The 13,269-nt window shown below is 45.7% G+C and overlaps 1 protein-coding gene across 1 annotated transcript in view; it reads left to right on the plus strand.

Moving 5' to 3' along the window:
• XYLB (xylulokinase homolog (H. influenzae)) overlaps positions 1-6,866 on the plus strand; it is a 170,869-nt gene extending 164,003 nt beyond the window's left edge. Inside the window, exon 19 of the mRNA XM_015423056.1 lies at positions 6,513-6,866. Within this exon, the coding sequence (XP_015278542.1) occupies positions 6,513-6,602 (90 nt within the window). The 3' untranslated portion in view covers positions 6,603-6,866. The remainder of the gene's footprint in view (positions 1-6,512) is intronic.
• The last annotated feature ends 6,403 nt before the right edge of the window (positions 6,867-13,269 follow it).

Genomic DNA, 13,269 nt, shown 5'->3' on the forward strand with positions numbered 1-13,269 from the left:
CCCCGGTTCTCTGAAGCTGCTGCCCATGTGAACCTCTCCCCCCTTCAAGCACCCCCCCCAGTCCTCTGAGTCTGTGTCCCATGTCAACCTCTTCCCCCTTCTGCCTTCAGAAGGAGGGAAAAAACGAACAGTCCTGCTTGTAATATTGACAATTCCAGGATATGTATGACTGCGATTGCTGTTACATTTATTATATTTCAGCACGTATATTATTAAACCCTCCTAAGAATTCAATGGAGAGTAGAATAGACGTTTTCATGCCATAAGGACTCACGGTCAAATGCAGACGAGGAAAGGGTTGGGGAGGGAAGAGGAAAGTAAGCAAAGCCAGGTACTGTTTCTTACCTAAGGACCAGGTGGAATAGCCGCTGCGAGAGACGGTTCTGCAGGGGAGCAAGCCCAGCAGCACTTGTCCTTGCCGGGCCAATGCTCCAGACTTTCCGTCTCTCTGATGTAAACCCAGCGGAATGACCATGGAGCTGGAAAGTACCGTCAAGTCGCAGCCAACCTCTGGCGACCCTATAGGGTTTTCAAGGCAAGGGACATTCAGAGGTGGTTTGCCGTTGTCTGCCCCTGCATAGTTCCTCCCTGCATAGTTCCTCCCATCCAAGGACCGACCCTGCTTAGCTCTTGAGATATGACAAGATGGGACTAGCCTGGGCCCTCCAGGTCAGGGCTGGAATGGCCATAGATGGAGAAATCTCTTCCTTTCCTATATCTGGTAGAAGCCAAAGACATTATGCAAGATAGATAGATAGATAGATAGATAGATAGATAGATAGATAGATAGACAGACAATGATGATAATGATGATAATAGGATAGATAGATAGATGATAGATGGATGGATGGATGGATGGAAAGAAAAGAGCAAGAGTCCAGTATCACCTTAAAGAATAACAAAATGTGTGGCAGGGTAGGATCTTTCATGAGTCACTGCTCACTTCTTCAGATCGACAGATAGGTATTTGAAACGTGATGTGGAAGGAGAGTTTCACGGATACCGTGGGCTGCCCAAAAGGCAAATAAGCGGGTTCTAGATCAAATCAAGCCTGAACTCTCCCTTGAAGCTACAGTGACAAAACTGAGGCTAGCGTACTTCGTCACATTATGAGAAGATACAATGGAAAAGGCAGTAATGTTAGGAAAAGTTGAAGGCAGCATGAAAAGGGGAAGACCCAACATGAAATGGACAGACTCCGTCAAGGAAGCCACAAAGGCCCTCAGTCTGGAAGACCTGAGCAACAGGACGTTAACAATAGGACATTTGGGAGAATGCTAATTCACGGGATCGCCATTGTTCTCTTTTCCAGGGACTCTTGTCTTCTCATCACGTGACCAAAGTAATCTCGGCTAGCAGTGCCAAACTTAGTCCGAGGCTGAACGCAATGCACCCTCTAAGCGGTGTCGTCTTGTGAGCAAAAATTCTACTTTGTGAGCTACCGGCATTAAAGTTGTGAGCGAGCGATTTGGCTACTGCATAAATGAGTTTGCTCTGGAGCCATCCTTCCTGAGCTAAGACAAAAATGTGCGAGCCGGAGGCTAAAAAACTTTGAGCTAGCTCACACTAACTCAGTTTAGAGGGAACACTGAGTCACACAGAAGAAGAGAAGAAATTTGATTTATACCCCGCCCTTCACTACCCAAAGGAGTCTCAGAGCAGCTTACAATCTCCTTTCCCTTTCCCTCCCCACAACAGACACCCTGTGAGATAGGTGGGGCTGAGAGAGCTCTGACAGAAACTGCTCTTTTTCAAGGACAGCTCTGACAGAACTATGGCTTGCCCAAGGTCACACCAGCAGTTGCATGTGGAGGAGTGGGGAATCAAACCCGGTTCTCCCAGATTAGAATCCACACACTTAACCACTACACTAAACTGGCTTTTTAATTACAAAAATTAAAAACAACAATGAATTGAGACAATTAAAAAGAAACTGGCCATGATGGAGTTTCACAAACATTGGCACCTTGCGGTGGAGGAAGGGTTGACGTGCCTAGGTGCCCTGGAATGGAAGAGCCATGTTTACTTCCCCAAAGTTTACCTGAACGCCAGCAATCAGCTTTGTGCGGTGTGATTAGCCAGGTAACTTCAGTGGGGTTTTTTTTGTTTTGTTTAATGGGTCTCCTTGAAGCCAGTGACTGATACCTACTCAGAGAACAATGAACTGAAGTACCCTTATCTGGTCGCCACCACTATCTCCATAGAAACTGTCTGAGAGTGTCATTAAAATGTAGCTGTAAAAGAGCTGTTAATATAAGGCCACGGAATACGCGTTATTCATTTTATAGCCCCTTCTTTAATGCTCGAAATGTTTTACAGTCCATCTAATTTGTCCCCCACAAAAGCCCAGCCAACCAGTCTCCATTTTACAACAGGGGAAGAACCGCAGCTGAGGCAGAGCCGGGTAAAAACTGTGCAGCAAACCAATGCTCCCTCTAAGCTGTGGAGTCTTGTGAGCAAAAATTCTACTTTGTGAGCTACCGGCATTAAAGTGGTGAGCGAGCGATTTGGCTGCTGCAGAAATGAGTTTGCTCTGGAGCCATCCTTTCTGAGCGAAGACAAATATCTGCGAGCTGGAGGCTTAAAACTTGTGAGCTAGCTCACACTAACTCATCTTAGAGGGAATGCTGGCAGCAACTGCACAGCTGAACCCAGATTGGGAACTGGGCCTCCCAAAGCCAAGCCCAGCATTTGATCCACTGCTTTTTGGCTGAGCTACCCGATCAGGAGAAATAGCATCTTGTAGGTCTCTGGGGTGAGTGTGTCTGTGGGCCCTTTAACACATGCTAAGTAATTCAGTTTCAATCCACTTCGGCGACTCTTTGCAAGTGGGTTTTGCCGTTTCACACACAGTAAAATCCGGTTGCAGAGTGCATTGAAAGTGGATTGAAAGAAGCCAAGCAGGGCCGACCCTGGCAAGTATTTGGATGGGAGACCTCCAAAGAATACTAGGGCCGGGAGGCAGAGGCAGGCTACAAAGCCACTTCTCTGAACGTCCTCCATGCCCCAGTAGGAGTTGCCAGAGGTCACCATGACTTCCAGGCACAGGCGTACGTGCACACACACAAAATGCACAAAAAGAGAAGACAGTGGGTTGAAAGTGTGTTATTTAGTGTGTGTGTGTGAAAGCGGTCAACTCTGTGTGTGAACATTTTAAATGCTCTCTCATGAGAGATCACCACACGATCAAAAACTAGCCCGTGTATGGTGAAATTAGTTTCATGGTTGAGATGTATTCAGATAAACCACACAAATCCTCACACCTTCCATTCCAATTGATATAACCCCAGAGAAGCAGATGGCAATAATCTTTCTGGATGCGGAGAAAGCATTTGACAATGTTAACTGGACTTTTATGTTGGAGACGTTTCACATGCTAGATACAGGAAAAAGTTTTATTACTATGATTCAAGTAATATATAGTGAACAAAAAGCAAAAGTTACGGTCAGTTGAGAACTTTCAAATAATTTTGAGATCCAGAAAGGTACGAGACAAGGATGTCCTTTATCCCCCCTTTTGTTTATTATGATACTGGAAGTTATGAATGAAGCCATCAGAAGAGAGAGTAAAATAACTGGACTTCAAGTAAAGAAAGAACACTTTAAAATACTAGCTTTTGCAGATGATGTGGCATTAATACTTGAAACCACAAACATCAAAAAACAACAACTGTGAGCTGAAAAGCCCGCAAGTAAAAAAGTACAAAAAGAGACTTTAATACAGTAAAAAAAGCATAAGATAAGCCACATCAATAACATATGGGAGTAAAACATCCTCAATAATAAAAGGAAACAGTCAAGTCCCGAGAAGATTTCTTCAACACTTTTCCTAGGTAATTGAGTGTTTCAAACTCCTGGTCCTTCTTCAGGAACATGGAACTGTAAAGTACAAGTGTAGCATGCAGCAATGCTTAATAACAATGTAGCTTAAGAACCATGCTTAAAAATTACTGTTAATACTTGAAAAACCAAAAGAAGCAGCAGGAGCTTTGATGGATAAGATTGAAGAGTATGGAGCAGTGGCGGGCTTCAAAATAAATGTAGAAAAAACTAAAATTATAACTAAGAACTTGGACGACAAACAAAAAGAGAAGTTACAAGAAATCACAAGATGTCAGATTGTAAAAAAAACCTAAAACTAAAGGGAGCGGTGGCGCAGGCGACTAAAGGCCTGCTGGTAACATTTGCGAACAGCTGCTACAGCTGTTCGAAACCCACCACGGCCAGGGTGAGCACCTGGCCCTAGTCCCAGCTCCCGCCCACCCAGCGGTTCGAAAGCAAAATAACATCGAAAAAGCGAGTAGATAAATGGGTACCTGCCCTAGGTGGTAGGGGGCACCCTCCCCGTTGTGGGGTCTGATGGAGCAGCGGTGGCGAGCGGCGATGGCGGAATGACAAGCAGCGGTGGTGACAAGTGCAATGGTGATGAGTGGCGGCAAGGAGGCGCAACATCAGCGGTGGATCGGACGTCGGCAGAAGGCGGAGCCAGAAGACGCAAAGGACGTCGGGGCGCAGGCGCGACGGAGCCAAAATGGACAGAGCCGAAGCCGCGCTGACGCGAACCACGCGCCAGATGGCCCCGCCGAATGCAGCCGACGCCAAAGACCACCGGAAGAGAAGAAGAGGAGCCAAAACTGAAAGCCGAGCCGACAATAAACCGAACCGGGAAAAGAGAAGAACAGGAAGTCCCTCCACTGGGTGCTGGTAGGGAAGTCCCCACCCCTGACTATATGTGGCCATAGATAGGGATAAAGGGTAACTGTAAGCCACTCAGAGACCCCTTGGGGGGTTCGAGCGGGATACAAGCTGAAAGTATAAATAAATAAATAAATAAATGTCTAGGAATTACGGTTACAAACAAATGCAGTACACTCTATGAAGACAACTATAAAGCACTGCTACAAAAAACTAAATAAGACTTGGACAAATGGAAAAATCTACAACTTTCCATGATGGGAAGAATTGCTACAATAAAAATGAACATTTTACCTAGATGGATGTTTTTATTTCAAACTATTCCTGTATTACAAAATCAAAACTTGTTTAAAGACTTAGACCAGATGACATCCAAGTTTATATGGCAAGGGGAAAGGGCATGAATAAGATTGAAAATGCTACACGATGTAAAAGAAAGAGGGGGGGGGGTTGGAGTTCCATATTAGTTACTGTATTATAGAACTGCAGCATTATTATGGATTAAAGAATGGATTACTTTAGAAGATAAGAGACTTTTAAAAACTGAGGGCCATCATTTACTGTTAGGATGGAATGCTTTCCTGTGGTATGAAAAAGCAGGCTCTCAAAAATATTTTAAGCAGCATTGGATGAGAGCAGCATTACTAAAGGTTTGGGACCCTATACATAAAAACGTTTATACTAAAAGATCAAGACTGATTATACCTTTAGAGGCATTTACTTTACCCGATGTATATACGGGAGAAGAATCGTTAAGATACCAGGATATTTTGGATAAAAAAGACAATCTTAAATTACCAGAACAATTATCCTGGTGAAAGAAAGCGCAACTGGAATCGATATATTTGAAGGATAAGAAACAAGGGTTTAATAATAAAATAACTGAACTGGAAGAAATTGTCTTAACAGCAGAAAACAAAGTGATAAAGAAAATATATAAGATCTTATTGGATGATGTGATGGTTGATGAAATAGTGAAAAAAATATGATTGTATGGGCTCAGAATATAGGCCACAATATTAATTTAGAAGAGTGGGAGCAGATTTGGCTGAAGAATATAAAATTAACTAATCCTGTGTCATATAAAAAGAACATGTATAAGATGTTTTACAGATCGTATATTACACCAGATAGATTAGCTAAACAAAATGTTAACTGCTCTGATAAATGCTGGAAATATAAAAATAAGATTGGCTCTTTTTATCACATGTGGTGGCTATGTGATGTTACAAAGAGGTATTGGAGATGGATTCATGAGATAATGGAAAAAATAACAAGAACTAATATCCCGTTTACTCCAGAGATATTGTTATTGAATATATTTCCGAAAGACTTTGATTAAGCAGATAGGTATTTGATAGTTCATGTCGACAGCTGCAAGGATAGTATATGCCAAATATTGGAAAATAATGGAAATACCAACGAAACAAGAGTACATGAGCAAACTATTTGAAACGGCAGAAAATGACAAACTGACACTTGAGATGAGAGCCGGCACAGAATGGGCTTTTCAAAAAACTTGGAAGAGATTCTATGATTGGTATAATGTAAACGCAACTGATAGATAAATGTAGTAATTTGAGAACGCAGAAAAGATAAGCTTAGTAAAATAGATAATGAATTTAGAAATTTAATAAGCAGAAGAAGTGATAAAAGTCTCTTGTTATATGTTATATGTTGTTAGGGGTAGTTGGGTGTTGTTTGTATATATGTCTGTAGTATATAATGAAAAAAATAATAAAAGTGTACCCTCGGGTTCTTAAAAAAAGAAAGAAAGAAAGATATAACCCCAGAGTAGTTTTTCTCTTCTTTTGTAGGTCTACCAACCCCTCCTGAAAAGATACATGTTTCTTGAACAGCAAGTGCTGAATGAAGCAGAAAATCCAACCACTGCCTCATCCGAATGAAAAATCAAACGGAAGATAAGAAGAAACGGTATCCGTAGTGACACATTTCCAAGTTTTGTACTTGAAACAGAGATTGCGATTCGTTGTCTTCTAAGAGCTGGGTAACAAATGTATTCGTTCTTATCTTTTTGCATGCCACGAGAGGACATCCAATATCTGTATATTTATCTGCCTTTCCATACCACCTTTTTCTTCCTCTCTGTCGCTACCATAATATTGGGTCATGGAAAGGGATTCTTGATCCACAAAGCCCAGTGTTCTGGCCTGCACATTTTGCGACTCGTCAAGGCAAACCAGCCTACCAGTTATCTATTGAGGCCTGCCAGAGCCTTGATAATCCAGGCAAGAAAACCAGGGTTTATATTTTATTTATCGAGTCTCTAGCAAGCTACTCTGCGTGGTTAGCGAGTCACGTTCACAAGTCGGGCAGACGTGCTCTATTTCCTGGGCCCACAGCTTTTTGGTATCCTGCGTTTGTACAAGTTCACAATTCGAGCGTGCAATCTAGCGTTCTGAGAATCTCAGCATGCTTCTTCAAAGCTGTTGGCTGTGCAGAAAAAGGCTTACATACGCACCACCTGTGGCAAGGGAAGGCTTGCTATACCTACACCGCGGATGCCTTAAAAACAAGTGTAACCACCCTGGCTTTCTCCCCAGAGAATTCTATGAATTTCATTTCAGGGTTCTGAAAATTCTCTGCAAGACATGACCACAAACATACAGTTTTTGCAGAAGTCCAGTTCCCTGGGGGGTGGGAGCGACGACTGTTAAATGTATGTCAGTCTGTAACGCACAGAGAGACCCTCAAAAGCCTGCTGGGGTCTGGGCAGGCTTCCAGAGGTTACAGCGGTGGGGTCAGTGCTCTGCACAGGCACTTCACCTTCTTGTACCCCCTACTCCCTCCTGGATCTCCGAAGGGTCTTCCAACCTCAGTCCGTATAGCGTTTCTTCTCTGCATTCCTTCCTTTCTGTTACATGGGTTCCTTGTTAAAAACAAACAAAAAAGAAAACTAAGCTAAATTGTGGGAACGAAATAAACATAAACAAATGACTTTGTATGCCATTATTCATTGCAAATGCACGCTCGGTTATATCCAGGGCAGAATACATTGCTGTTACACACCAGCTGAGGCTCGGGCTCATAAAGCGAGAGAAGACCTCCCAGGCGGGTGTGGAGAGAGTTTAATTCTGCAGGAGGAGACCCTTCCAAATTCAACCCCCTCTGCCCTTCTCTGTGTCAAATGCGCCTTCCAATGAAAAATGCCCACAGTGTGTGTTTGGGGCGATCAGTGACAGTCTTTTGTCCCATAGAAATCAGAAGCCAGTCTTCCCATTCTCCAGGTCTGAAAATGCAGCTGACCCCTGTGCCTTCCCTCCCGCAAGCCACCAAGGAATAAGAATCTTCTTATTTATCTGTCGAAATCATAAACGGCACTCTTTGCAAATCAGCCACGGGAGAAGTTGCAAATCTTCTAAACCTCGAACCCGCATTCCCATAATCTTATCCTCTGTTTGGTGGTTACTCGTTAGAGTGATTGCTTTGGAGTTCCTTACCCCTTTTCCTTACATCTTTTCACATTTGAAAACTGGCAACATCTCTCCTCCGAATCTTGGGGTTTTTTTGGGATGTGTGTGTGATGGGGATGGGGGTGGTAGAAGTTACTGGAAAGGTTTCGTGATAGGCAGGAGATCTTTAAAGCATCGAAATAATTAACGTGGGATTCACTGCCGCAAGAACTGGTGGTGTCTACAAGCATAGACAGCTTCAAGAGGACTGGATGAACATATGGAGCAGAGGTCTATCAGCCACAACATACAAATGAAACACTATGTCTGGGGCAGTGATGCTCTGTTTTCTTGGTGCTTGGGGGCCACAGTGGGAGGGCTTCTGGAGTTCTGCTGCTGGACCTCCTGAGGGCACCTGGGTCTTGGCCCCTGTGTGACACGGAGTGTTGGACTGGATGGGCCATTGGCCTGATTCGACATGGCTTCTCTTACGTTCTTATGTCCACCTTGCTCAGCACCGCCTAATCGGTCAAATAGATAGGATCTTTCCATTTTCTGCTTCCTTAGATTCTTTTGACTGGAGACAGGCAGGGACTGATGCTGGTACATTTGGCTCGCCAATCATTTGCCCTGCTAGCTAAGCTGCACGTCTTTTTCTAAGGCAGGAGCAGCGGCTTGATACTGTGAGCAGAGGTCCATCTGCTCTGGCTAGCTGGAGATTTCTGGGGCCTCTGATGAGGCTGAGGAGTTGCCTGTGATGAGGCTGAGGAGCCAGTTTGGTGTAGCGGTTAGGAGCGTGGACTGTAATCTGGGAGAACTGAGTTTGATTCCCCGCTCCTCCATATGCAGCTGCCGGTGTGACCTTGGGTCAGTCACAAGTTCTCTTAAGGGCAGTCCTTGACAGAGTTCTCTCAGCCCCACCTACCTCACAGGGTGTCTGTTGTGGGGAGGGGAAGGGAAAGGAGATGGTAAACTGCTCTGAGACTCCTTTGGTTAGTGAAGGGCGGGGTATAAATCCAATCTCCTCCTCCTCCTCCTCCTTCTTCTGGAATATGAAATTTCCAATAATCTGTGGACCACTTGGGGAAAGAAACTGCGGGATATCTGAAGCACAGTGTGCTGGTAGGGAAGTGGGACTCGCCCTCCTTATTAGAGTTCTCAAAACACTTTTGATCCTGACAAATAGCATGAATATATTTTGCCTCTTTCCTCTGAGGCATTCCTTGAGTTTTTTCATTGACCATATGAATCTGCTATATACAGAGGCAGACCGCTGGCACATCTGGCTTAGCATTACCCACCCTGGAAGCAACTCTCTGGGATCTCAAACAGAGAAGGATCTTTCCTGGCGCCCACTCTATAGAGTTGCCAGCTCTGGGTTGGGAAATACCTGGACGTTTTGGGTGCGAAACCTGGAGAGGGAGGGGTTTGAGAGAGGGGAGGGACCTCAGCAGGGTAGAATGCCACAGGCTCCACCCTCCAAAGCAGCCATTCTCTCCAGGGGACCCAATCTTGGTCATCTGGAGATCAACTGTAATAGCAGGAGATGTCCAGGTGTCCCCTGGATGTTGGCAACCCTGCCCCTACGGGAGATCCTTTGGATGGGGGCTTATTTATTTATTTATTTTTCCAATTTATACCCCGCCTTCCCTGCCGGAGCAGGCTCAGGGCGGCTTACACAGGGTAAAATACGCGATAACAATCAGAATTCCCATAAAACATTTAAAAACAGTTCATTAAAACAATACAGTATTAAAGGGCTAGCTATGCTATTTGATGTCCTAGCAATGGCGTTACCACATGAGTGCATCCCATAAGTTGTTTAAGTATACAGCTCACTGATCTTCCTCAGATATCATCGGTGCGCACAGGCTGTCAGTAACCAACCAGGGACCAGGCTCTACAGGTTTCAGTTGTTATTGATGGTGGTGGCAGCTCCTAGTTAAGAAGCCTGGTGGAAGAGCTCCGTCTTGCAGGCCCTGTGGAACTGTAAAAGGTCCCACAGGGCCCTGATCTCTTCCGGGAGCTCATTCCACCAGTATGGAGCTGCCACCGAGAAAGCTGGTTGCAGCCAGCCTGGTGTCCTTGGGACCTGGGCAGGCCAATCGGGTTGAACCTGGGACTTTCTGGATGCAGTGCAGGGACTCTACCACAGCGCTACGGACCCTCCTCCCTCCCTCCCAACCAATTCTAGTTTTCTGGCCCTTAAATACAAAGCGTCGACTTAAGACAGCCGGCAGCTGCGTCCGCTCCCTTTAGCGTGATGGTCCCCGAGACCTACCTCTAATCCATCTGCGAAACGTTTATTGATTCTCCAATAAGCTTGACACAATGAAAAATTATTTTCTTTGCTGCCTAAAGCCCTTTATCATGGAAATGGAAACAAACCAGTTGGCGCTTTCTGAAGGGATTTGCTTTCAAAGTGCTGACAAACTGAAGCGAAGGGCCCCGCTGCTCATGTCTTGAAAGGCGCCATTGATCCAGCAACACCTAATTGGATCTCAACTGAATCCTCTTCAGTTTTAAGCATTCCTGGCGCACGTTTGTGCATGGGAAATGCAAGAGGTGTTCAAGAAGGCAGCGCTCTTTCAGGCTGTTACTCTTAGGATGTGGTCTGAGATCCAGCTTGGGGAAAGGAACTCTTTTCAGGCAATATGTTTGACAACACACGGCCTCTTTTTGTCTGAAAGGTGCAATGTGTGGACTGGAACACGTGTGCTGCAGCTTCAAAGTGTAGCACGTTCACCCCTTATGAGACATCCAGTTTGGTGTAGTGGTTAAGTGCGCAGACTCTAATCTGGGAGAATCGGGTTTGATTCCCCACTCCTCCACTTGCACCTGGCTGGATGACCATGGGCAAGCCACAGTTCTGGAAAAACAGTTCTGGAAAGAGCTCTCTCAGCCCTGCCTACCTCAAAGGGTGTCTGTTGTGGGGAGGGGAAGGGGAAGGAGTTTGTAAGCTGCTCTGAGACTCCGAGTGAAAGGTGGGGCATAAATCCAATCTCCTCCTCCTCCTTTTTCGAGTGGTCAGATTTATCACCTGAAAAGAGCTACAGTTCTGGAAAGAGCTCTCTCAGCCCCACCTACCTCACAGGGTGTGTCCAGTGTGGGGAGGGGAAGGGAAAGGAGTTTGTAAGCTGCTCTGAGCCTCCAAGGGAAGGGTGGAGTATAAATCCAATCTTCTCTCCTCCTCCTCCTCCTACACGTAAGCGTGTCTCGTATCTGTTGGGGTATCATCTATCTCCCACAAGTCAGGTAGTTCTCTGGTCAGCTTGTAGCCCAAGGCAACTGCAGCTGGCCTGGTTACTGTTCCCCGCAGTATGACAGCCATTTAAAAAGGCAGATGTGCTCCTTGCCCTGTATTTCAGAGTGCTTGTGGCGATTTCGCAAGTGTACCGTTGTGTCTGGCCTACTTGCGGGTGATGCATACCGAATGACCATCAATATAAATAATAATAATAATAATAATAATAATCTTTCAATTTATTAATCGCTCAATCCTGCAGAGCTTGCTGGCTCTGAGCGATTTACAGTTACTCATTCAACGCGGGACTAACAATGATTTATAGGGGTAAGGGAGGACAACATATATCTTTTTAAATCACACACTTCACAGTCGGCGAGGGTTTGTTCAGCTGCAGGTTAGACTTATTCCGTCAGCATATTCACTTCGGCTTGGCTAGATGACGTCAGCTTCTCCAGGTCTTGCAGCGCCGCACTGCCACCGCCTGGCCGGACTGGCCCATTACAGGCTTCCGAGTCGACGAGATTTTTCTTCAGGCTTACAGTCTCGTGAGCTGAGCATTCCGGTCGCCAGCTAACACCACCCCCACCGGGGGGGTTCTTTGGTGTGCCCACCCTCTCTAAGGGGTGGTACCCATTTTATCTACTCGCCGAAGCTTTCGAACCGCTGGGTGGACAGCGAGCTAGGGACAAGGCTGGTAGCTCACACCAGCATGGGGTTAGAACTGACAGCAGTACTGTTCAGCTCAGATGTTACTAACCAGAGGATAAATCCTCTGTGCCACCACTCCCCTATAATAATTAGCTGGCTGATGCACTGGAACGAGCACACCAAAGGCACAATTCCTTTTGCTTTGCAGAGAAAGGTGTATCCAAGTTGATCACGCAAAGCCTACAGACAGGACCGGATGTGTGTTGGTGGTGGCCCTTATGGCAGGAAGAGGCACGAGAGCTCGAGTGGCCCTGTGAGGACAAAGCACCCAGTTGAAAGGGGTGGGGTACAGAGAATCCGACAGTGAGCCTTCAGCCCAGTGTTCCCTCTAAGCTGAGTTCGTGCGAGCTAGCTCACCGTTTTTTTAACCTCTGGCTCACACATTTTTGTCTTCGCTCAGGAAGGATGGCTCCAGAGCAAACTGGTTTATGCAGCAGCCCAATCGCTCGCTCACCGCTTTAATCCCAGTAGCTCACAAGGCAGAATTTTTGCTCACAAGACTCCACAGCTTAGAGGGAGCATTGCCTACAGCCTTGGACTAAGTTTGGCACTGCTAGCCGAGATTACTTTGGTCACATGACGAGAAGCCAAGCGTCCCTGGAAAAGACAATAATGCTAGGAAAAGTTGAAGGCGGCAGGAAAAGAGCGAGACCCAACCTGAGATGGATGGACTCTATAAAAAAAAGGCCACGGCCTTCAGTTCCTAAGACCGGAGCAAGGCTGTTAACAATAAGACGTTTTGGAGGTCATTCATTCATAGGGTTACGGTCCAGGGCTCTTTTTGTAGAAAAAGCCCAGCAGGAACTCATTAGCATAATAGGCCACACCCAACAGCAGAAACTCATTAGCATATTAGGTCACACGCCTGACAGCACAGCTCATTAGCATATTAGGCCCCCATGTTACCAAAAGTGTGGTCATCCGGCCACACCCACCTTTTGCTTCTTATTCTGTTTACCTTGTTTGTTGTCAAAACCCAGGGCTTTTTTTTGGGAGCAGGAACTCCTTTGCATGCTAGGCCACACACCCCTAATGTAGCCAATCCTAATGAGTTCCTGCTGTTGGGTGTGGCCTATTATGCTAATGAGTTCCTGCTGGGCGTGGCCAACTCGGGAGCTAGCCGGAACTCCGTTCCTGTGCGTTCCTGCCCAAAAATAGCCCTGGGGTTACCATGAATTGGAAACGACTTGATGCTAACACACACAA

The sequence above is a fragment of the Gekko japonicus genome, unplaced genomic scaffold (genome assembly GCF_001447785.1).
Source record: "Gekko japonicus isolate JY-2015 unplaced genomic scaffold, Gekko_japonicus_V1.1 scaffold253, whole genome shotgun sequence".
Classification (NCBI taxonomy): domain Eukaryota; kingdom Metazoa; phylum Chordata; class Lepidosauria; order Squamata; family Gekkonidae; genus Gekko; species Gekko japonicus.